Source organism: Sparus aurata, chromosome 1 (genome assembly GCF_900880675.1).
Source record: "Sparus aurata chromosome 1, fSpaAur1.1, whole genome shotgun sequence".
Lineage (NCBI taxonomy): Eukaryota > Metazoa > Chordata > Actinopteri > Spariformes > Sparidae > Sparus > Sparus aurata.
In genome coordinates, this window is record NC_044187.1 from 24,501,897 (window position 1) to 24,526,630 (window position 24,734).

The window sequence follows — 24,734 nt, forward strand, 5'->3', positions numbered from 1 at the left end:
ACTGTGCAAACAAAATACTAAAGGTTGTTTAATGTCTCATGGCAATGATGCAGGTTTTACATGGAACGGCATGCACAGTTATAGGGGCCTCTCCATCAGGATGCAGCTTCCTGGCTGCTCGTCTGAGCTCAGCAGCAGCAGCACAGCTTCATCACCCTGCAGAGTCAGCAGGTAGCAGCTCTGCTGGTGTCAGTTCAGCACCTGGGACAGCGACAGACACACAAGACTCCCAGGAAAAGAGGACAGGAAGCTCCACCTGCACTCATCTGAGAGAGCTGAGACACAGCTGCAGCCAATCACAGAGCACCCTGCTGCACAAACTCACCTGTTTACAATAAAACACCACCAACAAACAGATCAGTCACTTTAGCACACAGTGTATTAATGAGGTGAGTAAACACAACTCATTTAATAAATCATGAAGAATAAAATCTGAAGGAAATAATCTGAAATATGAGACTGAAACAAGGACAGAGTATATAAATGTTTCCCACTTTCTATAATTGATTACAACACGATCAGCAGATTGAAGGAGAAAACAAAGACGCAGAGACGTTAACAGTAAAGACAGAAACATACATTAATATCTTCTGATGTTTCTGTCGCACGATTGTTCTTGCAGCTCTGCTGTAAATGTGAAGGTACTTTACATAGTTGCCAACTCTCCCGATTCACGCGGGAGACTCCCGATTTTTAACCCTATCTCCCTCGATGCTCCCGGTCAGTAATTTCTCCCGTTAATCTCCCGATTTTACAGTAAAGGAAACAAGTAAGATTGTGTCCCTATATTTGTTGCAGTATCTGGCAACCCTGGCCTGCCTGTGTGGATGAGCAGGTGTGTGATTGTTACTGATAAATCCCGCAATCCGGCTTTTCCGACCTGAAAATGAGGCTCTCGTGAATCATGCAAATCCGTTTTTCTTTTTTTTTTGGGGGGGGGGGGGGCGTTGCGCAAGGCACGGTCGGTCGGGTATTGATAAACATAATGACATTGGATTTTGATGATGACGTGATTTTTGTCGGTTTAATATCACGAGCGAATGGGGAATTTAAGTTGCACACAGTGAAAGCACCACACCCCAAGTTATCTTGAAATCGATTATTATTGTCATTACTGCTATTTGTACCGTTGAAGTTGAGTGACTGAAATCCTCGTCATCCTATTCAAAGGCTGCAACGGGCGACTCATCGAACCGGGGTGAAGTTAGTTTCAGTTTGGATATTCTGTAGATATCGGGTCCAGCTGAGACTTTACTGAGGTTCTCCCAGTGTCAGCAGCAGGAGGACGGTCAGCTCACCTCTCAGAGCCTGGCGCTGAAACACTGAGACTGATTTAGGGACCGTCATTAAATTACTTAGCATAAATAAATTAATACAAAATAACTGCTGTTTTTTAGAATATCTTTCATGTCATGTGACCCAGTGACTCCAAACCAGCTGCAGATTGTATCAGTAAACTGGACGAGTAAGACACCTATTGTTATTGTATTTTAGTGCTTCCTCTATTTAATATGAATATTAATATGCAGAAATTATGATAAATTATTATGATGAATATTATGAATTATTTCTCAATAGCTTCCATAGCATGTGGCTCACTAACTTCTGAAATGCTCAGGATGTTAACATATTTTCAAGCAGCAATGTCAGCTTCTACACTATTTTGTCTCATGTCTTAGATTCTGATTCTGAAATTCTGAAAATGATTTTCTTTTCAAAAATCTCACGAGTAGGTGAGATTTAAAGGGTCATTTTTCAAATTTTTTTCTGGGGGGGCATGCCCCCAGACCCTCCTAGTGTTGCTAGGTTATCAACTCAGAGCACAGCTGCTATAAAAAAAATTAGGGGAAACACTGTTCTAAGAATTTTGGACATGTGTGGTTTAAAATACAAGGCAAGAAATTATGACAAATAAATCGCACACCTGGTGAAGGAACCTTGTTACTTGGGCCGATACACCGATGAAAAAAATCTCCCTATTTTTCACAACCCAATGTTGGCAAGTATGACTTTATTTAGTACAAAGTTACACGAGGTCATAAGAAAAGCAGAGACAGGACACAGACTCCATGATTCATGCTGTTCTTCAGTAGGTGGCGCTCCTGCACCAAATCATCGACCTCCATGACAGACCACCGAAGAAGAAGAAGAGACCCTGCCTCTGTTTTCAATGACGTCCTCAGACAAGATGTAAATTTCTGGGACGCAGCAGTTGAATGTTATTCAGTTGCATTTCTCTGACCTGTGACAATGAGCGGAAGAGGCAAGGGAGGAAAAGGACTCGGTAAAGGAGGCGCTAAGCGTCACCGTAAAGTTCTCCGTGATAACATCCAGGGAATCACCAAGCCCGCTATCCGCCGTCTGGCTCGCCGCGGTGGAGTGAAGCGTATCTCCGGTCTGATCTACGAGGAGACCCGCGGAGTGTTGAAGGTTTTCCTGGAGAACGTCATCCGTGATGCCGTCACCTACACCGAGCACGCCAAGAGGAAGACCGTGACCGCCATGGATGTGGTGTATGCTCTCAAGAGGCAGGGCCGCACACTGTACGGTTTCGGAGGTTAAACTGCTGTGTCCTTAAATCTAAACAACCAAAGGTCCTTTTAAGGGCCGCCCACACATTCAAAAGGGAGCGTTTTCCTCTGTTAATGTGCTTTATTGGATCATAGAACACGGTTGTCTATTTCTTTTGGACAGGAACATTAGGAATCTGAGGGATTCATTTTAGCAGCAGACATTAAAACGCAATGGAATGTGGGGGCAAATCTGCTGATAGAATGTGCCATCTGTTAAACAGAAATATTGGTACTAGTGGCCAAGAATACCCTGTCTAACCTGCAGATTGGTCACTGGTGATTTAAATGAAGCTCATAACCTCATTTCTGACAAAATTACACAGTATGAATTTGTCCATAGTATCTAATCAGCATAGATTTAATGAGTAGTATATTTAATCACAGCTCATTTGGAGATAAAGCACATGCCTAATCTCCTGGTCCAGCCAGTAGGGGTGGGCAGATCGATCCAAATATCAATAGTATCGATACCAAGGTGAGTACTGGTATCAGATCGATACTAGCGTGAGGAGATTGATGTTTTTGTAGTTTCTCATCTATAAATTCAGCAAATCACTTATTTCTTCACAGAATTTGTGTGATCGCAGCGTCTCTCTCAGTCCTTAAGAGCAGCGCTCCTCTTCACCTCTTCACTCAGCCCACTCAGGTTCACTGTAACTCACAAATATACTTTGTCCCTGTAATTACTTGGTATCTCATCAATATCAAAAATTGGCAGTATTGCCCAGCCCGGCGATGAATAGAATATATCACAAAGGGAAATTAAGTTTATATGAAGTTATACACCCACATGTAAGACCCAGCATAGAGAATTGATTAAATTCAAGATGCACTAAAGCTGTTCATCATTGAATAACTTGACTCCTGTGCAAGATCAAAACCCACTTACTAATTAACACTACATTTGGTTATTGTATTTGAAACAGACGTTATTGATTCAGTCACGGGTTTCTGTAGTTGAAGTCAGTCAACACAGATACAAGAGCAATGTGTCTTTTCAGAGGAGGTGGTGGCTCTTAGAAGAGCCTTTGGGTTGTTGTAGATGTCAGGTTGAGTTTACTTGGAGCTGGTGTACTTGGTGACAGCCTTGGTTCCCTCAGACACGGCGTGCTTGGCCAGTTCACCGGGCAGCAGCAGGCGGACGGCGGTCTGGATCTCCCTGGAGGTGATGGTGGAGCGCTTGTTGTAGTGAGCCAGACGGGAGGCCTCACCGGCGATGCGCTCGAAAATGTCACTGACGAAGGAGTTCATGATGCCCATGGCCTTTGAGGAGATGCCGGTGTCGGGGTGCACCTGCTTGAGCACCTTGTACACGTAGATGGCGTAGCTCTCCTTCCTGGTCTTTCTCCTCTTCTTGCCTCCTTTTCCGGCGGTCTTTGTCACCGCTTTCTTGGAGCCCTTCTTGGGGGCAGACTTCGCTGGTTCAGGCATTTTTCTCTCTTCGCTGAAATCAACGATGAATGTGTTTGAGCGCTGAGAGCAATTCCTTTGTATAGACACCATGTAAATACTACTGTGTCATCTCCCTCCTGTGATTGGTTGAGCTGCTCGCTGTGGTCTCGCGGTGGAGGATGGAGTCTCCAACTCGGAGATCCGCGAGAGCTGCAGCAGAAGGACGTGATTAAACTATCTGTGAGCAACAGAAAGGAAACACTTCGGGAAAGACTCCCACCACAAGTGTTCGGGAGTCTTCTGGATTAAATGACTCTTTGATACAAAAACACGCTACATTTTAATACCAGATGTTACAACGTGATGTTGCATCTTTTTTCCGAATGAAAGAGTTACAAATAGTGAGGCGGGCTTTATTTACGATGCATGAACAATAAAGTACTATCAGGGGATTGTTTTTCTCATTGTGTGCCCTCATATAGCTCGTCAAGCTTAACTTCACATACAGGTGAGATTAAACATGAGTGAATACAGGCCATCCATCAGTTAAAAGCCTCGGTCCAGACTGTCTGCCCTCTGAGATTTATTGGTGAAGTCTCAAACCTCCTCATGCTGATGAAGGTCTGTTGTTATGTTTATTTTTTAGAAGTGCATGGTGATGACACCAATATAGATAATGACCATGAGGACAACTGACTGAACATAATCATTCATTGATTTAAATATATATTGGATGAAATAACAGATTGACAGCATCAAAGTTAAAAAGGGCACTAAGTAATTTGTAAAATGATTCCAAACTCAGAGTTTTAATATTCACAACATTAATTAGGTAATAATACAAACTCAGATGTATTCATTCAACTGAATAAACAAGCTGTTCTCTGAGGAAAATAAAGTTCCTAGAATACTGTCTATATTTGGCGGATCCTGCTAGATTTCTAGCTTCAAACAAAGGAAAATAGTATAGAATTGTGTTTCTTAAAAGTTAGTTTGTTTATTCAGTGACAAAGAGTTTGTTTATTTAGTTTGTTAAGATAGAGAGACAGACAGACAGATCGATAGAAACAATAAAGTACTATAAAAATATACAAAAAACAATAAAGTAACAAATACAATAAAATGCTGAAGTAGTTATGAAATAAAATAAAATACTGTGGTAAATGAAAATAAAATGCTGAGGTATCGAGGACATGAACAAAATAGGTCACTGAAGATGTTTCACTTCTGGTTAGAATTACTTCCCCTGAAACAACAATTTATCAGAGTCTATATGTATATATACTTTTCCCCACCTCAGTGTGTCAATAAAATGCACATGACCTGCTCTCCGGATTTAGTTTTTATATAGTTTAAAGAGGAAACAGGCCACTCTTAATTGCTTTGCTGGAAGGCAACATTGGGAGATATTTCTGTGACATTCTTACTTTTTCTCACCCATCGTTTCTTTCAGACTGAGTCTACATTATCAGACATATCTTAAACAGAAAGTCATGGTGGGAAAGTTTAATTTTCCAAACAAGAAGAAGAAGTTTGATCAGGAAACAGTCAGAATAAAAGATGGGATGGTAGAAATAAGAGGACAGTGGTGCGTTTCAGGTTCTTTGAACAGGTAACACATGATGGAGCTGTCCATGGTGCCTGTGCACACTGACAGGTGGTATTTCTGCTACTGCAGACATATTTATTTTGATTTTATTTCTAAAATTATATATATTTTGTTACATAGCGTGTGAGACAAAAAAAAAGTGTGTTGCAGAAAATACTGTTAACTATAACTGTTCAAATTACATCATGCTTAACAATTAAAATACAAATTGTAGCCTAATTGTTGTCATTTTTTGTATTTTATGCACTTCTAAAGCAAAAAATTTTTTTAACCACAGCTAGTATACGATACATTTTGTACACTAATCTACTGAAACAACTGGTCCAAAGGTTGGATTTTATAAAAGAAATCCCTCATAATCAGCTCAATTGGTGATTATGTTTTTATTAGAAAGAAAAAAACAAACAAAAAAAAACAACTCTTTTTAAAATGCAATCAAAAGAAAAGTCCAGTTAATTTGAACCGCAGAATACTGTGAGAATTTTGAAGGGGGTCCAAATTCTAAATTTCGGTATCAGCAGAATACAAGTGTGAAAATTAAGTCTTTCAATCTCCAGCAATGATATAGGCTACGAAAAAAGTAGTGTCCCTGTTGCATTTTAAGACACGTCAGCTACCATAATGTAATTCATTGTCAGTGTATTTGTTCACAGTAGATCTATTAAGAGTTTATTTATATTAAAATTAGTCCTGAGTAGGAGAAATGTTGACAGCCACAGTGATCTGCTCTGTCTGACACCACAAGCCTCGGCCATCATCAGTGTGTTTGCTGCTGCCAGAATAACTTGAGTTTATAACAAAATGATCAACAACAGATGGTTGTTTTTACTTCGTGTCCCCGAACAAACACCTGGACCGGCTGGAAAACTGATTTCGACGGATCTCTGATGTATTTTAAAACACTTTAGGAGAGAAATGAGTGGGAAAAGTCGCGGAGCAGCGCTGCTCACGACGGTGAAAGCGGGAGGTTTGGAGGCTCCTCTAACAAAGTGCAGAGAGCATCAGAGCTCTACATGACTTCAATATGAAGAGAAACAAGTCTGCTATCGGCTCCTTCACTGTCAGCCTTCAACACTTGTCCCACATTTAGTCTGGAGTCTTTTATCGAGGAAGAGAAAACACAAGTGGCCCGAGATTCACACTGCTCACACGAGCCACGGCCCGGGTTGAGTCTCCACGGTTCTCATGGTGTGTTTAAGGACAGCCTCCTGCTCTGGATTCTCCATTCGTCCAGTCAGACTCTCGTGTTGTCGTGAGTAAGATCAGAACTTGAATACAACATGGCAGAAGTAGCTCCAGCTCCCGCCGCCGCTCCGGCTAAAGCCGCCAAGAAGAAGGCGACCAAGCCGAAGACGGCCGGCCCCAGCGTCAGAGACTTGATCGTGAAGGCTGTGTCCGCATCCAAGGAGAGAAGCGGAGTGTCTCTCGCCGCTCTCAAGAAGGCTCTGTCCGCCGGAGGCTACGATGTGGACAAGAACAAGGCCCGCGTCAAGACCGCCGTCAAGGCTCTGGTGCTCAAGGGGACTCTGGTCCAGACCAAGGGGACCGGAGCGTCCGGCTCCTTCAAGATGAGCAAGAAGGTGGCCGAGCCCAAAGCCAAGAAGCCGGTCAAGAAGGCTCCTGTTAAAGCCAAGAAGCCCGCAGCCAAGAAACCCGCCGCGGCTAAGAAGCCCAAAGCTGCGGCCAAGAAGCCCGCAGCCGCCAAGAAGTCCCCGAAGAAGGCAAAGAAACCCGCAGCGGCCAAGAAACCAGCCAAGAGCCCCAAGAAGGCCACCAAGAGCCCCAAGAAGGTAGTCAAGAAGGCCCCTGCAGCCAAGAAGACCCCCGTAAAGAAGGCTGCCAAGCCCAAAGCCAAGAAGGCAGCACCCAAGAAGAAGTGAGCCGTCAGCACAACTTCACACGTCCCGACCAAAGGCTCTTTTAAGAGCCACCCACACCATCCTCAAAGAGCTCAGTCCTCTTCATTCTTGTTCACAGTTAAATGTTTTCTATTTTAATGGCACTGACACTAAACATGACACTGTATTTGTACCTGGTGGACAAAAGGATAACTCATCTTCACTTCTCCTAACCTGTTTTTGTGTGTGTGTGTGTGTGTGTGTGTGTGTGTGTGTGTGTGTGGACACTAGATGAGGGAATGTGCTATAGACTAGTGATTCTCAACCTATTTCATATCAAGGACTCCTGGTGGTCCCTAGACCCTATAATCGATAACCACAGCTTTTGACTAAATGCCTATTACTTTTTAGGTAACCTCTCCAATCCCTAACCTACGGAGCCCCAGACATGACATGGTAAAAAAAGTGTTGCCACAATATAGCTATAACGTGAAGTGCGCACAAAATACTAATTGATAGTATAAACATAAGTCCTTGGACAGCTAAGCAAATCGAGTGCACCTTCTCTACAAACTGCAATAGCCTAGTGATGTCCTTAAGGTGAGTGTCTTTTCTTATTCTGTTCTCGGCAATATCTGGTTATGCTGCACTTAGGCAGTTATTTAGTTAGGCCTGTAATATAATTAACTTTTAATCTTATCTAGTTTCATTGAAGGACAAATGTCCAGAGAACACTCCAGATACCTTCAGTAGTTCAGTCAGAGCAACAACAACAACCTGCAAACGAATATAAACTAGATTCTGATCACTGATAGGCTACAGGTTCCCTCTGCAGCGCGATACAGTGAGCGCTCTGTAACTGCATGGCTGCGCTCGGTGGCATCATTAAACACTGCGGCTCATATAGCCTCTGGATTCCCTCAGCTGAGAGTCTGACACACATGATGCTACTTTAAAAGGAGATGATCAGTGAAAAGCACTGCCTAAATGCGGAATAACAAGATATTGACAAGAACAAAATAAGGAAAGACACTCACCTTAAGGACATCACGTAGGCCACTGCAGTTTCTAGAGAAGGTGCGCTCTTTTTGCTTACCCAGCTGTCCAGGAATTATATTAATATTATTGATTAATATTTTGCGCGCACATTATGCCTATTTCGTGGCCACAATTTAGTATTTTGTAGCCACAAATTAAGATTATGTGGCCATAAATTTGTATTTTGTGCGCACGTTATATGCATAGTGTGGCCACAATTTAAACATTTTTTGACCATGTCATTCATGTCTTGGGCTCCGTACTAACCTCTCCCTTTCATTCCCTCTGTACTCTTCCAACATTACTGGGTTGTTATAATTCTTTTTTTTCCCCTGTGCTTGGCCAGCCGAGCCCTTGCCAACACTTTCTTTTTTGCATTTACTGGCAGTCTGCAATTAAATAGTACAGGACAAACACAATGTCAATAGTAGCACCGTTTTAAGACAGTTTCAATAGACTTAAACATAGCTGTAACATGGTACTAACACAGTTACAACAGTGTAATAACATGGCAAATAGTAACAAATCTGGATGCATTGTGGCAATGAGAAAGTTGTCATAAAAAGCAATAAAATGTAAATAAAATTAATTTCTATATTTAAATTACTCTTTTGTCCACAGAGAAAATTAGCTTTGTTTTGTTATTCTACTAAAATTAATGTTTTCTACTAAATGATGATTTAGTATACTAAATAAGTTGAAACATTTTATACCCTGGCCTTATTTGTCTCTCTTCTTCTGTCAAATTTGAGATTGTTACTCATCTGCTGGCACTGATATGATTCAAGTGATAATATGTCATCTCAAAGTGTAGAAGAATGCACAGGTTTATATCAGTCGTGTTCTTGATGTATGAGTGGGGGTAGTGACGAAGTAAGTCACCTCAAGTGATCATTAAAAATAGATGATGGCGAAGGAGTCATCTTAGCAAACCCCGCCCGACCCGAATGTGGACAGATCGGACCTAGAAAGCCTTTACGCCATAAACATGGTGTAAATGACGCCTAAGTCCTTCAACGCAACGTCTTTAGTATGTTTTCGAAATAAACTGATTTTGTAGAGTTAAAACTCATGTGGTTTACATTCTAAGACGGACATGAGAAACACTGCTCTTTATCAGAAGTGAGTGGGGGGCTCTTAAAAGAGCCTTTGTGTTGCTGGTCTCTGGTGGAGCAGTTTACTTCTTGGCGGCCTTCTCGGTCTTCTTGGGCAGCAGGACAGCCTGGATGTTGGGCAGCACGCCGCCCTGAGCGATGGTCACTCCACCCAGGAGCTTGTTGAGCTCCTCGTCGTTGCGGACAGCCAGCTGCAGGTGACGGGGGATAATACGGGTCTTCTTGTTGTCACGGGCAGCGTTTCCAGCCAACTCCAGGATCTCAGCGGTCAGGTACTCCAGCACAGCCGCCAGGTAGACGGGGGCGCCGGCACCAACACGCTGAGCATAGTTACCTTTGCGGAGCAGCCTGTGGACACGACCGACTGGGAACTGGAGCCCGGCACGGGAGGAGCGGGTCTTTGCCTTAGCTCTGGCCTTGCCACCGGTTTTGCCTCTTCCACTCATGTTTCAGATCTTTCTAGAGTTTCGACTCAGAGAAAATGTGCTGTCGACGATCACAACCCTCCTTTTTATCTCCGCGGAGGGTGTGCGGGTCTCCGCCAGACCAACCAGAGAAGAGGCTTTCAGCAGAGGGGCCCCAGGATGAATGTAGGCGGACTTTTCAAACAGGTTTCTCGCCAGTAAGCAGCGGAGATTCAGGCGGGGATCGACTCCTCCAGGCGGAGCTGAGCTCCGAGAGGAGCCGCTAACCAATCAGGAGCCGGAGCTCCGGAGCCGCGTCACCGTTTCACAGCCGGTCCCGCAGTTTAAGAGCAGCCAGTCTCCTCTCTTCACTACACTTTTCTCCTGACTGTTGAGAGGAAGAAGACGAAACAATGGCAAGAACCAAGCAGACCGCTCGTAAATCCACCGGAGGCAAAGCTCCCAGGAAGCAGCTGGCCACCAAGGCTGCCCGTAAGAGCGCGCCGGCCACCGGCGGAGTGAAGAAGCCTCACCGTTACAGGCCCGGTACCGTGGCTCTGAGAGAGATCCGTCGCTACCAGAAATCCACCGAGCTGCTCATCCGCAAGCTGCCCTTCCAGCGCCTGGTCAGAGAAATCGCTCAGGACTTCAAGACCGACCTGCGCTTCCAGAGCTCCGCTGTCATGGCTCTGCAGGAATCCAGCGAGGCTTACCTGGTCGGCCTCTTCGAGGACACCAACCTGTGCGCCATCCACGCCAAGAGGGTCACCATCATGCCCAAAGACATCCAGCTGGCCCGCCGCATCCGCGGAGAGCGCGCTTAACCTGTCTGCTGCTCCACAACCACAACGGCTCTTTTCAGAGCCCCCTCACTCCTCTACAGAGCTGCTTCCTTCACTGTTCTGGGAAATCTTTCTCTAGACTTAATTAATTTCCTTGCTTGTCCCCTGAATGATATTTACTTAATGTATACAAGTTGAACTGCCAATTTTAGTAACCCACTGTTAATATTGGGCTACAACATAATTCAAACACGGTGAATATAAACCATCAGGTGTAAATAAAAATACAACCTTAAACTAATTTTTTGACTATGTAAATTATCAAGTCTGTCTGATACGTTGTTCATGGACTACCAGTATTGAATTAAATAGCAATAAGTGTGGAAAAAAAAATGAATGAAAAGTAAGAATTGGTTCAACTCATCAAAACCCAATCCATTTTGCACTAAATTAAATAGCCTATCTGATCATGAATAAAGCAAGTAGAGTACAACATTGAGTATAGGAAAATCCACATGGTAACAGTGGTCTGTATAAATACAAGACTACACCCTGCTCCCTCTCCTCCTTTATATAATAAAAGGTTGTAAGCTGGGGGAGAATCCTTACTATTTGAAAACATTATTCTAATTGAAATTGGGAAATTTGGGTAACATGACTTTGACCTCACTACCTTACCTCAACCTGGCTGGATAAACAGACATGTTTTAGGGTCATATATGAAATACATAAAGAATCAGACAAGATTATTGGATACAGTACATCGGTTTGTTAGTTATCAAGAGATTTGCTCAGAGAGCTTATGTTAACCAATAACCTTTGGAATAGTTCACAAACAACGTCAGACAAGATTTATTGATTGGCTATTTTCACACCATGGAAATATTGAAAGACTGTTGAGGTAGTGTTTTCCCCTCCGCTGCCTTAAAGGGATGCCCCGCACAATGAACAACATGTGTATGTGCAAGTACACATTTATATTTACCCAGTTCAGTCACAAGCATGCATTCAAAAAAGTAATCATAATAACAATAATAACATCAATAAAACAATTTCATATCTAGTGTTATTTTATTCAGCCATTTTGATATTTCAAGTTTGAGATAGGATTCATTTAAATAACAACTTCCAACAGGCTCAATGTATTATTTGTACTAAATATAGTTTGTGGAGGGGTGGACAGCTTTCTTAAAACACATCACAGTTTGCAATGTTTTCATTTGCTGTGAAGGAACTCCAAACGATGCACCTCTTGCATTCAGCTCATCACTGTGTGTGATACGACAGGACAATAGCAGCGCAGTGGAGAAGGATATGTTAGTGAGGCAAAATACTCTGGAATTAACATGGCATCAAAACCAACAAGAGAAAAAAAAAGGAAACAGATGAAGGAAAAGGATAAAGGTAAGGTTCTTTTCATGATGTGGGGTGGAGGGGGAGCTTTAATACAATTTTTTTGCTTGCTTAAGTGTTTGCATTAGGAAAGGGCTAAAATAAAACGTATTATGTCACTTGGGAATGCCATGGGACTGATCCGTTTTAGTGAATTATAACAGGTCCAGCACATTGGCGTTACATTTGGAAGGGAGGGTGTGTGTTGTTAGGCTGATTATAGAGGTGCAGGGGCTGAAGGTCAGAAAAGGGCAATACGTGTGCACGCAATTTTTTTTTCAGGTCTTAATAACGCAATATGTAGATTAATTAATGTAAAATTAATAAACAAAGTACTTATAGAGACTAACTACTTAGCTGTGTATCCGGTGTAGCTGTGAGTGATATGCAATTGCCATTTCTTTTGTGTCAACAAATTATTGTCAACATGAGTTTATTCACATTATCATAATACTGAGGTTAAGAAGACATGCAATTCAGCTGCAATTCTTAAATAGCAATAAAACACTGGTTTATTATTTGGCTATTTATTGGAGGGCAAGTGCAAACTAGAAATACATGCTACACATCTAAAAATGTGACAAAACCAAGAAATGACTACTGTGACTGTCAGTAGGAGCAGCCGTGTTTACGGCAGCAAAGTCACAGTGAACTCAATATCTGGAAGAAGTTTAAGATTTGTGGCAAGATAAACAGCCGACACAGACAGCTTTCAGATTAGATTATTCTTGCTCATTAACAAGCAGTTAGCTAAACAAGCACAAATGGGTGCTCTTCTGAAATATGACTCATATTTAAGCACGTTAAATAAGTGGAAGGCGACTTGTTAATTGTTAACTTAAACTTGTAAGAGAAATGGAAGCAACAAACAAAGTGTTGCATTTATAGTGCAGTTTGTTTCGGGTGCCCTCAAATGAGCCCAAAATCTTGCAGGTTTGAAGCTTGTATTCAATAAACTTGGTGTTCTGTGACAACCTCACTGACTCTGTGCCCTGTATTGGATTTTCACAGCCAAATTCACTCCTCCTCATACATACATCCCATGCTGCTGGTCACCAGCATACCAGCACCAAAACACAACATATGCTGGTCTATGCTGGTTTTTCCAACAGGAGTGTCAGTGGATTATTGCTCTGAGTGGATTATTGTTAACTCTACCGAGTTAGTTGCATCTTACTTTGCCACATTTATTAGAAAAAGTATTATGACAATAAAGTTTGAACAAATTTGCCTACATTCCTACAGTTTACTTATGTTTTTGTTGTATTACTTTTTTTTATTCAAAAATATCATAATCACACAAATTAAAGTCAATTTAAAGTAAACCATACTATATACGACCATTGGTTCTGCCAACAGAATATAGGTGTTGGAGCCTATTAATTTTTTGTATTTATTATTTGGAAAATGGTATATGGTAATGGTATAAAGGAATGCTAATGATGACTATTCAGGATGTATATTGTACATGAACTTTTATTTATTATGATTGTTTTTGTTGCTCAGGTCCCTTCTCCTAGTCAGGCCATCCACCTCCTTTGAATAGGGAGAGAGTACAGCTTGTTTGGCTTTTTGGCTGCTTTTTGTGTTGGAGGAGTGAAACAGTTTATCAACCGCTAAATTACATTTTTTATTTGCTCATGGTTTGAAGTCAACCTGGAGAATATTTCTGTTTATGTAAATAAACAAAAAAAAACTCTAACAATGTGTCGTAAACCGCTTAAAAGTGAACTTTGAAAATGGGTGCATGCTTTAAAGGGACACTGTGTTCTATATTGCAATGTTAAATATACAAACATAATGAATTTCTGCATTAGTGTAACAACATAACTCAATTATATAGTACCAATATTTGCTTAGGATCTATTTTGCTCAGTAACCTGAGGAGTTTTGTCTTTGAAGGAGCAATTCTGAAATATTTTGGAGCTACGGACCAGGAAGCAGGACGGCCATCTTCACCTCCATGTAATTATTTTATTTATATATATATATATATATATATATATATATATATATATATATATATATATATATATATATATATATATATATATATGAGATTGAAAATTAAATTGGGATAATACAAATAGTGATAATAAAGTAATAAGATAATAAATAAATAAATAAAATAAAGGATGGAGTTGTAGCAGTGGAGGTGAGTGTTCGCCCACGTGCAAAAGCAAAGCGCATAGTGCACCCTGCCAGGAGGTTTCTATGTGTCTGTCGCCACCAGAGGGGCTCTGTAGGCTTAAGTACATAACAGTACATTTGTGCACAGTAATGAGCAAGGTAAATGTCTGTCTAGCTCACATATGAGATGTCTTAATCTTTAGGAACATACACTTTTATTGAACACAATAAAAGTGTAATCTTTGAAACAATTATTGACTATAATTTCACAAAAAATATATTAACAACCAACCATATACAGTAAAATCACATAACACAATTACTAGAACAATCCAAAATGTCTGTGCCTCTGTGAAGTAATCTGTCAGTAATTTGAGATTGACAGCCTTCGCCCCACAGTGGCCCTCAGTATGGTAATGCTGCGTTCGAGACAAGAGGAATTGTCTGACTTCCTACTAGAAAAAGAATACTGGAACGCCACTTAAAGTCGGAGTTCTTACTTGTGAACTCGGCACAAATTCATCTACCCTGAATGATAATCCTGAATCTGTGATCAGTGTTGCTTGCTTCATGGTTGACATCTACCCGGTGCTTGTTAAAATCTTTGTGCTGACATTATCAAGTAAACTCAAAGTTTCTTGTTGCACCTTCTCCAAACCCAAAATGATATAACGTTAGTTTGTAAAGAGACAAGACTGAGCTCACTCTCCACCTCTCCTCTCTCCTCGTAGAAAAACAAAAAAAGCAGCGGTTATATTTCAGCAGTGGTGCTCCGCCACTTCTAGGTGCATATAGGGGAAACACTTGTCACAGCTGGCTCAAGGCCATGACAAAACAACAGAAATGCACTGTTCAAAGGAATAACAAAATATATGTATTCAAATCAATCGTATGGATAATTCAAATAAGACAATAACATGAGGTGTGAAAGTCAGTAGAATCAGTGGTGTAGGATGTGCACACAGTGAATATGGTGTGGATGAATGTTGTGTGGTGCATGAAAGAAAACCAAAAGAACCAAAGCTTAAAGGTGCTGCGTCATCTGGGAGACAGGCGTCTGTCTGCAAGGAAGAGAGAGAGACACAATGCATGAGAACCTGCTTATATACACACCAAACCAGCTCACCGGCCCAGGTGTCCTCAGTTGCCAGATTGCCAGGCTGGCCCAACCCCCTGCCAACCATCAAACCACTCCAGACCCCACCGTCGAGCACCAACAGGGGTCGCCACACACTGTATACACACACACACACCCACATATATATATATATATATATGTATATATATATATATATATATATATATATATATACATATATATAGGAGGAAAACCAGTTCACGGTGTCATGTTGTTTTATACAAGTCAACTACTTATCCCTACTTTCTTATATTCAATGAAAATTAAGCAATAAAACAATGACTTACAAGGCTTCTTTAAAAAACATTTTATTAAATGGCTAATATACAAGACAAAAAAAAATACCAATGTGTGCCCCTACCAGGATTTGTTGCTCTATCCACTGCGCTAACATTATATCCTCTATTGGGATGAATGAAACGATAGCTATGAAATATCTTTCTGACTGCTTCGCTCTGATTTCTCCGGACAGTTTTTTTTCTTTCAGAAATGTGCTTATATTTCCTTTGAAACCGATTCCAATATTGCTGAAAACTCCATATTTCTTGTCCGAGCATGGCTGGCAGTGAAAGCTGTAAAATACATAAAAGTATTTTTTGTTTACGGTTGTATAAATGTTAGAATGAAATTTGGGAACTGTTATTGGACCAACCTGCTGTCAATCTCGTATTGTGGTTGCTGATTGGTAAGGGAGGACGTCCTCCCTTAGCGCGTCATTTTACATGTCTTAGCCAATCATAGATCAGCACGAAAAAATCCTCACTAGAGCTCAACAGTGACCGCCCACTTTTTTAACGGCTCCGGTTCCGGAAGTGAATTTGCCATTCATTTACTCCATTGACGTTTCATAAAATCCTTATATAAAGAGTTTTAGGCCTGGAACCAAGCCAATCAGCTAGCAGATGAATCGTGACCATAACACATTTAATTTGGCGCAAAAAAAATGTTGGAAAACAGAGAAAAAAGCAAAGGTACAAGCAGTGATGTGCACAAGGGGGGGGGCCCTCGTGACCCAATTGTTGAAAAATGCGCGCTAAAGTGCCCTCCTGAGAGCCAAAAAAAGCGTGCCAAAGTGCCCTCTTGGTTGGCAAAACACACTAAACTGCCCCCTTCGCTGGTTAAAACATGATAAACTGCCCTCTTGGGAGCCAAAACACGCGCTAAAGTGGCCTCTTGGGAGCCAAATTGCGCGCTGAAGTGCCCTCTTGAGAGCCAAAACGCGCGCTAAAGTGCCCTCTTGGGAGCCAAAACGCGCGCTAAAGTGCCATTCTTTTCGCCCCTGCCCTTCAAAAAGTCTGCGCACGCCACTGGGTACAAGACTGTGTACATAATTATCTTAAGAGTAAAGCAACTACTCATCCCATAAACCATTGCGAATGTAACAGCGACATCTCTGATTGGTGGAGCTCGCTGTTACCATGTAAATGTTTACCGAACCCGCAAATTTCTTGTTCGGCTGAACCCTTAATAAACTCTTCTCCGCATCACTAAATGAACGCAGTAGGTCAGAAAGTGAAATCATGGTCGCTCTGTGGTAAACTATCGTTGAGTTCAGTGTTAGCAGTAACTAGCTAACATGAAATTCACGGGTTTGGTAAATATTTCCATGGTAACAGCGAGCTCCACCAATCAGAGACGTCGCTGTTGCACTATAGGATTGTGGGTAGTGTAGTACTTCTCCATGACATCGCAACTAAAACATGTTTTTCTCAAAACAAGATTGATATCATACGGACTTGTGGCTTCTACAGGATCATATATCATCGTTTGACAATCTAATAGCTCGTGGTAAGTCTACTTTGGATGGTTACGACATTATGGCCAATAATCAAAATCTATATGCAGAATATGAATGGCATTTTCACTTCCGGAACCTCACTGTTGAGCTCTATGCATTGAGTGAATGGAAGGAGATCCCTCCCACAGAGGACAGAAGTCCTCCGTCCTCCTCTAGCCCCCACCTTCCTGCTCCCTGCTCCTCTCACAGACTGCTCTGTCTCCTCCGTCTGCAGCTGTCGCAGTTGAACCGTTTTAAGTGGATTTTCTTCCAAAGAAGAAACTTTTTTTTATGATATAATATATATATATAATATTTTCTAAATGATACTGAGATTTGTCAGCACAAATCTGTTTTGAATACACAGTAATAGTGATATTTAAGAAACTGTAGAAAATATTTTTTCTCACACCTCTCACCTCTCAACTTGCAACAGACCAGCAACAGGCAACAAGACAGACAGACTCAGACAGACAGACAGAGACAACTATGCAACAGACCAGCAACCTAAGTGTTTTCCAAGGAAATCCCACACAATCTTCTCCAGCTGAACTGACCTCTTATTCAAAGGTTGTGGCTCTTTCATGAGACACACAACCTGGTCATCCCTGTACCAGGTAATGTCATCTCGTGGACTTGGCCAGTAGAACTTGTTGGTCCCATTCTTGTGCATGCATTTTACTTTGATATCATCTTCAACCTCCAGGATGCTTCCTGGGTAGGGCTCACCATCGTAGTTGATAAGGCACCACCATTGTTGTTTTTGCAATAATTTGCCTCTCTCGTTCCTTTTTGGTGTTTTTGTGTTTATTTCTGATTTCTTCAATTCTTGATTCCTGCAGTAACAATCTTTTCCTAATCGTTTTATTAACTATTTGATGACGCAGCAGCGCATCCACTGTAGAACGTGGGGATTTTTTTCCCCCTCCCAAACGCTGGTACCTCTTCTTGTATTTTTCTTTTTTTTTCTTTTCCTTCAGCAACAAGGCCTTTAGTTTTTTAATTTCATTTTTGAGCCTCCTCCTCCCCTGTCTGACATTCCTTCGTCCAACAACATTTTGCCTGAAACACAGGAAGCATATTGTCCAATTAACAATCATTCATTACAGATAAAAGTGTATACACAAATTCTAGGATAAAGGGCCATTAGTCAAAGATAGACAGAGATAGACACAGACAGACAAAAAGACACACACACACACAAACAGACAGGCACACACATTATAAGGGGGACTTTCTTCTAACCTTGAGGGTCCTGGTTGTGGGGCATTTTCTGACTCTGGGGCACTATCTGGACTTGGAGGAGGAGTGGTCATTGCCTCAAATGCTGTCCTGCCTTTGGCACTGTCCCTCTGCTTTCTTTTCTTTTCTCGCCATTGCTTCCTTTGTGCTCTTTTCTGTCTTTCACTGAGATCTGCCACTTTCTTTTTTCTTCCTTCCTCTTCGTTCCCTTCTCCACTTCTCTTTCTCTACACTGAGATATTTCTGTCTTCTCTCAGGGTCTGCATCACGACGTGCCCTGTAGCGCCGCTGCTTTTCAGCAGCAGACAAAGGCGCCATTCCCTGACAAATACATGCATACTATTTGAAATCATCTTTTTGGAAGTATACAGCAAATTAATACATAATAAGTTAATAATAAATATCAATACACACTTAAAACACAAAAATCAAGGCATCTTACATCCACCCTGTTACTATGTGTCCCTCCTGTTACAGTGCATGATAGTAACAGGGGGGACATTTTATGCTTAAGTTAGCCATTACTACTAATGTGATGAACAACAAGCTAGCACATGATGACCACTGAGAACGATTTTAAACATTTTTATTAACCATTTTATCAAAATTCCGAAAACATATTGGTTCCCACTATAAATAAGCATAACAGGGTGGACGTGTTATGCTTTACCACATCAGTAAACCTTGCTAAAACATTGGAAAAAAAGGTTGATAAAAGAGTGGTACTTACTCTTCTTCTTCTTGAATGTTTTCCCTCCAAAAATACTGTTACATTCAGAGAGTCATGTGACTAAAAGAATAGTCAGGCGATGTGTTCTGTGGAATTCTTGTCAGAGTAACAGGGGGGACAGTTGACTCAGGGACACAACATATTTTAAAGACTTCAAGCATTAGAAATGCATTTATAACAGAAAATGACAGTTGTTGGGGAATATTATAAATAATGTAAAATATTTATAAAATAATTTCAATACAGAAATGAAACATTTTAAATTTATTACATTTTTATTCATCATATTTGAAACTGAAGTCAAGCAAACATGACTGGGGACATAGTATTTTAGTGTACTTCTGCTGAAGTCAGAGTAATTTACTTTAAACTGATTTATCCTATGTACATATCATTGTGTCCTATGGTAGAGGGGGAATATGCATACAAGAAAAGGGTTTAGAAATAAGAATTAGCCCATTTTTAGACAGAATATACCATATTATGTCAATAGGACTCAAATGGCACCAAATACTAGGAATGACTCGAGTATAAACCCAATACATTTAAATACGAAATCTGCGCCACCTAAGTTAGCCATTATTTATTTATTTCTTCCTTCTCTTCGGGCGCGCGATGAATCTTGGGATATGTGAGACCACGACGTGTAGTAGCGGTGCAGCCTCCAAAAACAGGTAAAAGGAGTGCGCATTTGTGGGGTGCATTATGAGAACACTTTGAATTGGGACACCTTTCTCCGCGGAATAATGACGTAATCGCACTTCAAATGCGCGCTCGAAGTGTGCAGACCCTGAATTGAGACACAGCTAATGTCTTGCAAATGCATGCTTCTAAATAAAAACGGAGCATAAAACACTACCATGTTGCTGTCCCCCTGCAGTTTCGCCCACTGACATTTAGAAAGTTTCCCAGAGTGGGCAGCACACTCAACAAACTCGAGTCAGTAAAAGGAATGGAGTATCCCATCACTAGTCTAAAGACTTATCATTAAGACGGTTTATACCGCCTAATGTTGGAAAAAAGGAAAATGCACCGTCATATTGTTAGCAAATTACAAGACAGTGAAGGAAGCAGCTCTGTAGAGGAGTGAGGGGGCTCTGAAAAGAGCCGTTGTGGTTGTGGAGCAGCAGACAGGTTAAGCGCGCTCTCCGCGGATGCGGCGGGCCAGCTGGATGTCTTTGGGCATGATGGTGACCCTCTTGGCGTGGATGGCGCACAGGTTGGTGTCCTCGAAGAGGCCGACCAGGTAAGCCTCGCTGGATTCCTGCAGAGCCATGACAGCGGAGCTCTGGAAGCGCAGGTCGGTCTTGAAGTCCTGAGCGATTTCTCTGACCAGGCGCTGGAAGGGCAGCTTGCGGATGAGCAGCTCGGTGGATTTCTGGTAGCGACGGATCTCTCTCAGAGCCACGGTACCGGGCCTGTAACGGTGAGGCTTCTTCACTCCGCCGGTGGCCGGCGCGCTCTTACGGGCAGCCTTGGTGGCCAGCTGCTTCCTGGGAGCTTTGCCTCCGGTGGATTTACGAGCGGTCTGCTTGGTTCTTGCCATTGTTTCGTCTTCTTCCTCTCAACAGTCAGGAGAAAAGTGTAGTGAAGAGAGGAGACTGGCTGCTCTTAAACTGCGGGACCGGCTGTGAAACGGTGACGCGGCTCCGGAGCTCCGGCTCCTGATTGGTTAGCGGCTCCTCTCGGAGCTCAGCTCCGCCTGGAGGAGTCGATCCCCGCCTGAATCTCCGCTGCTTACTGGCGAGAAACCTGTTTGAAAAGTCCGCCTACATTCATCCTGGGGCCCCTCTGCTGAAAGCCTCTTCTCTGGTTGGTCTGGCGGAGACCCGCACACCCTCCGCGGAGATAAAAAGGAGGGTTGTGATCGTCGACAGCACATTTTCTCTGAGTCGAAACTCTAGAAAGATCTGAAACATGAGTGGAAGAGGCAAAACCGGTGGCAAGGCCAGAGCTAAGGCAAAGACCCGCTCCTCCCGTGCCGGGCTCCAGTTCCCAGTCGGTCGTGTCCACAGGCTGCTCCGCAAAGGTAACTATGCTCAGCGTGTTGGTGCCGGCGCCCCCGTCTACCTGGCGGCTGTGCTGGAGTACCTGACCGCTGAGATCCTGGAGTTGGCTGGAAACGCTGCCCGTGACAACAAGAAGACCCGTATCATCCCCCGTCACCTGCAGCTGGCTGTCCGCAACGACGAGGAGCTCAACAAGCTCCTGGGTGGAGTGACCATCGCTCAGGGCGGCGTGCTGCCCAACATCCAGGCTGTCCTGCTGCCCAAGAAGACCGAGAAGGCCGCCAAGAAGTAAACTGCTCCACCAGAGACCAGCAACACAAAGGCTCTTTTAAGAGCCCCCCACTCACTTCTGATAAAGAGCAGTGTTTCTCATGTCCGTCTTAGAATGTAAACCACATGAGTTTTAACTCTACAAAATCAGTTTATTTCGAAAACATACTAAAGACGTTGCGTTGAAGGACTTAGGCGTCATTTACACCATGTTTATGGCGTAAAGGCTTTCTAGGTCCGATCTGTCCACATTCGGGTCGGGCGGGGTTTGCTAAGATGACTCCTTCGCCATCATCTATTTTTAATGATCACTTGAGGTGACTTACTTCGTCACTACCCCCACTCATACATCAAGAACACGACTGATATAAACCTGTGCATTCTTCTACACTTTGAGATGACATATTATCACTTAATCATATCAGTGCCAGCAGATGAGTAACAATCTCAAATTTGACAGAAGAAGAGAGACAAATAAGGCCAGGGTATAAAATGTTTCAACTTATTTAGTATACTAAATCATCATTTAGTAGAAAACATTAATTTTAGTAGAATAACAAAACAAAGCTAATTTTCTCTGTGGACAAAAGAGTAATTTAAATATAGAAATTAATTTTATTTACATTTTATTGCTTTTTATGACAACTTTCTCATTGCCACAATGCATCCAGATTTGTTACTATTTGCCATGTTATTACACTGTTGTAACTGTGTTAGTACCATGTTACAGCTATGTTTAAGTCTATTGAAACTGTCTTAAAACGGTGCTACTATTGACATTGTGTTTGTCCTGTACTATTTAATTGCAGACTGCCAGTAAATGCAAAAAAGAAAGTGTTGGCAAGGGCTCGGCTGGCCAAGCACAGGGGAAAAAAAAGAATTATAACAACCCAGTAATGTTGGAAGAGTACAGAGGGAATGAAAGGGAGAGGTTAGTACGGAGCCCAAGACATGAATGACATGGTCAAAAAATGTTTAAATTGTGGCCACACTATGCATATAACGTGCGCACAAAATACAAATTTATGGCCACATAATCTTAATTTGTGGCTACAAAATACTAAATTGTGGCCACGAAATAGGCATAATGTGCGCGCAAAATATTAATCAATAATATTAATATAATTCCTGGACAGCTGGGTAAGCAAAAAGAGCGCACCTTCTCTAGAAACTGCAGTGGCCTACGTGATGTCCTTAAGGTGAGTGTCTTTCCTTATTTTGTTCTTGTCAATATCTTGTTATTCCGCATTTAGGCAGTGCTTTTCACTGATCATCTCCTTTTAAAGTAGCATCATGTGTGTCAGACTCTCAGCTGAGGGAATCCAGAGGCTATATGAGCCGCAGTGTTTAATGATGCCACCGAGCGCAGCCATGCAGTTACAGAGCGCTCACTGTATCGCGCTGCAGAGGGAACCTGTAGCCTATCAGTGATCAGAATCTAGTTTATATTCGTTTGCAGGTTGTTGTTGTTGCTCTGACTGAACTACTGAAGGTATCTGGAGTGTTCTCTGGACATTTGTCCTTCAATGAAACTAGATAAGATTAAAAGTTAATTATATTACAGGCCTAACTAAATAACTGCCTAAGTGCAGCATAACCAGATATTGCCGAGAACAGAATAAGAAAAGACACTCACCTTAAGGACATCACTAGGCTATTGCAGTTTGTAGAGAAGGTGCACTCGATTTGCTTAGCTGTCCAAGGACTTATGTTTATACTATCAATTAGTATTTTGTGCGCACTTCACGTTATAGCTATATTGTGGCAACACTTTTTTTACCATGTCATGTCTGGGGCTCCGTAGGTTAGGGATTGGAGAGGTTACCTAAAAAGTAATAGGCATTTAGTCAAAAGCTGTGGTTATCGATTATAGGGTCTAGGGACCACCAGGAGTCCTTGATATGAAATAGGTTGAGAATCACTAGTCTATAGCACATTCCCTCATCTAGTGTCCACACACACACACACACACACACACACACACACACACAAAAACAGGTTAGGAGAAGTGAAGATGAGTTATCCTTTTGTCCACCAGGTACAAATACAGTGTCATGTTTAGTGTCAGTGCCATTAAAATAGAAAACATTTAACTGTGAACAAGAATGAAGAGGACTGAGCTCTTTGAGGATGGTGTGGGTGGCTCTTAAAAGAGCCTTTGGTCGGGACGTGTGAAGTTGTGCTGACGGCTCACTTCTTCTTGGGTGCTGCCTTCTTGGCTTTGGGCTTGGCAGCCTTCTTTACGGGGGTCTTCTTGGCTGCAGGGGCCTTCTTGACTACCTTCTTGGGGCTCTTGGCGGCCTTCTTGGGGCTCTTGGCTGGTTTCTTGGCCGCTGCGGGTTTCTTTGCCTTCTTCGGGGACTTCTTGGCGGCTGCGGGCTTCTTGGCCGCAGCTTTGGGCTTCTTAGCCGCGGCGGGTTTCTTGGCTGCGGGCTTCTTGGCTTTAACAGGAGCCTTCTTGACCGGCTTCTTGGCTTTGGGCTCGGCCACCTTCTTGCTCATCTTGAAGGAGCCGGACGCTCCGGTCCCCTTGGTCTGGACCAGAGTCCCCTTGAGCACCAGAGCCTTGACGGCGGTCTTGACGCGGGCCTTGTTCTTGTCCACATCGTAGCCTCCGGCGGACAGAGCCTTCTTGAGAGCGGCGAGAGACACTCCGCTTCTCTCCTTGGATGCGGACACAGCCTTCACGATCAAGTCTCTGACGCTGGGGCCGGCCGTCTTTGGCTTGGTCGCCTTCTTCTTGGCGGCTTTAGCCGGAGCGGCGGCGGGAGCTGGAGCTACTTCTGCCATGTTGTATTCAAGTTCTGATCTTACTCACGACAACACGAGAGTCTGACTGGACGAATGGAGAATCCAGAGCAGGAGGCTGTCCTTAAACACACCATGAGAACCGTGGAGACTCAACCCGGGCCGTGGCTCGTGTGAGCAGTGTGAATCTCGGGCCACTTGTGTTTTCTCTTCCTCGATAAAAGACTCCAGACTAAATGTGGGACAAGTGTTGAAGGCTGACAGTGAAGGAGCCGATAGCAGACTTGTTTCTCTTCATATTGAAGTCATGTAGAGCTCTGATGCTCTCTGCACTTTGTTAGAGGAGCCTCCAAACCTCCCGCTTTCACCGTCGTGAGCAGCGCTGCTCCGCGACTTTTCCCACTCATTTCTCTCCTAAAGTGTTTTAAAATACATCAGAGATCCGTCGAAATCAGTTTTCCAGCCGGTCCAGGTGTTTGTTCGGGGACACGAAGTAAAAACAACCATCTGTTGTTGATCATTTTGTTATAAACTCAAGTTATTCTGG

General features: G+C 42.6%; 8 protein-coding genes across 8 annotated transcripts; 4 read left to right on the top strand and 4 right to left on the bottom strand.

The window, feature by feature from the left end:
* Window positions 1-2,114: 2,114 nt before the first annotated feature.
* On the top strand, window positions 2,115-2,612 carry LOC115583848 (histone H4). Its single transcript, XM_030421050.1, has one exon. The coding sequence runs from the start codon at window positions 2,251-2,253 to the stop codon at window positions 2,560-2,562; it is 312 nt and encodes a 103-aa protein (XP_030276910.1). The 5' UTR covers window positions 2,115-2,250; the 3' UTR covers window positions 2,563-2,612.
* A 318-nt stretch (window positions 2,613-2,930) lies between these two features.
* On the bottom strand, window positions 2,931-4,023 carry LOC115583822 (histone H2B 1/2). Its single transcript, XM_030421022.1, has one exon. The coding sequence runs from the start codon at window positions 4,002-4,004 to the stop codon at window positions 3,630-3,632; it is 375 nt and encodes a 124-aa protein (XP_030276882.1). The 5' UTR covers window positions 4,005-4,023; the 3' UTR covers window positions 2,931-3,629.
* Window positions 4,024-6,815: 2,792 nt separating this feature from the next.
* On the top strand, window positions 6,816-7,508 carry LOC115583692 (histone H1-like). Its single transcript, XM_030420809.1, has one exon. It carries the CDS (start codon window positions 6,855-6,857, stop codon window positions 7,452-7,454), a length of 600 nt encoding a protein of 199 aa, XP_030276669.1. The 5' UTR covers window positions 6,816-6,854; the 3' UTR covers window positions 7,455-7,508.
* Window positions 7,509-9,580: 2,072 nt separating this feature from the next.
* On the bottom strand, window positions 9,581-10,170 carry LOC115583772 (histone H2A). The gene has a single exon (XM_030420953.1). The coding sequence runs from the start codon at window positions 10,009-10,011 to the stop codon at window positions 9,628-9,630; it is 384 nt and encodes a 127-aa protein (XP_030276813.1). The 5' UTR covers window positions 10,012-10,170; the 3' UTR covers window positions 9,581-9,627.
* A 30-nt stretch (window positions 10,171-10,200) lies between these two features.
* On the top strand, window positions 10,201-11,052 carry LOC115583715 (histone H3). Its single transcript, XM_030420858.1, has one exon. It carries the CDS (start codon window positions 10,383-10,385, stop codon window positions 10,791-10,793), a length of 411 nt encoding a protein of 136 aa, XP_030276718.1. The 5' UTR covers window positions 10,201-10,382; the 3' UTR covers window positions 10,794-11,052.
* Window positions 11,053-20,251: 9,199 nt separating this feature from the next.
* Window positions 20,252-20,888, bottom strand: LOC115583724 (histone H3). Its single transcript, XM_030420871.1, has one exon. The coding sequence runs from the start codon at window positions 20,704-20,706 to the stop codon at window positions 20,296-20,298; it is 411 nt and encodes a 136-aa protein (XP_030276731.1). The 5' UTR covers window positions 20,707-20,888; the 3' UTR covers window positions 20,252-20,295.
* Window positions 20,889-21,034: 146 nt separating this feature from the next.
* Window positions 21,035-21,508, top strand: LOC115583756 (histone H2A). Its single transcript, XM_030420931.1, has one exon. It carries the CDS (start codon window positions 21,078-21,080, stop codon window positions 21,459-21,461), a length of 384 nt encoding a protein of 127 aa, XP_030276791.1. The 5' UTR covers window positions 21,035-21,077; the 3' UTR covers window positions 21,462-21,508.
* Window positions 21,509-23,575: 2,067 nt separating this feature from the next.
* LOC115583683 (histone H1-like) lies at window positions 23,576-24,262 on the bottom strand. Its single transcript, XM_030420795.1, has one exon. It carries the CDS (start codon window positions 24,227-24,229, stop codon window positions 23,630-23,632), a length of 600 nt encoding a protein of 199 aa, XP_030276655.1. The 5' UTR covers window positions 24,230-24,262; the 3' UTR covers window positions 23,576-23,629.
* Between the last annotated feature and the right edge of the window lie 472 nt (window positions 24,263-24,734).

Bases quoted from the DNA above. Each gene is read 5' to 3' on its own strand.
- LOC115583848 (XM_030421050.1), top strand. From the start codon at position 2,251: ATGAGCGGAAGAGGCAAGGGAGGAAAAGGACTCGGTAAAGGAGGCGCT.
- LOC115583822 (XM_030421022.1), bottom strand. From the start codon at position 4,004: ATGCCTGAACCAGCGAAGTCTGCCCCCAAGAAGGGCTCCAAGAAAGCG.
- LOC115583692 (XM_030420809.1), top strand. From the start codon at position 6,855: ATGGCAGAAGTAGCTCCAGCTCCCGCCGCCGCTCCGGCTAAAGCCGCC.
- LOC115583772 (XM_030420953.1), bottom strand. From the start codon at position 10,011: ATGAGTGGAAGAGGCAAAACCGGTGGCAAGGCCAGAGCTAAGGCAAAG.
- LOC115583715 (XM_030420858.1), top strand. From the start codon at position 10,383: ATGGCAAGAACCAAGCAGACCGCTCGTAAATCCACCGGAGGCAAAGCT.
- LOC115583724 (XM_030420871.1), bottom strand. From the start codon at position 20,706: ATGGCAAGAACCAAGCAGACCGCTCGTAAATCCACCGGAGGCAAAGCT.
- LOC115583756 (XM_030420931.1), top strand. From the start codon at position 21,078: ATGAGTGGAAGAGGCAAAACCGGTGGCAAGGCCAGAGCTAAGGCAAAG.
- LOC115583683 (XM_030420795.1), bottom strand. From the start codon at position 24,229: ATGGCAGAAGTAGCTCCAGCTCCCGCCGCCGCTCCGGCTAAAGCCGCC.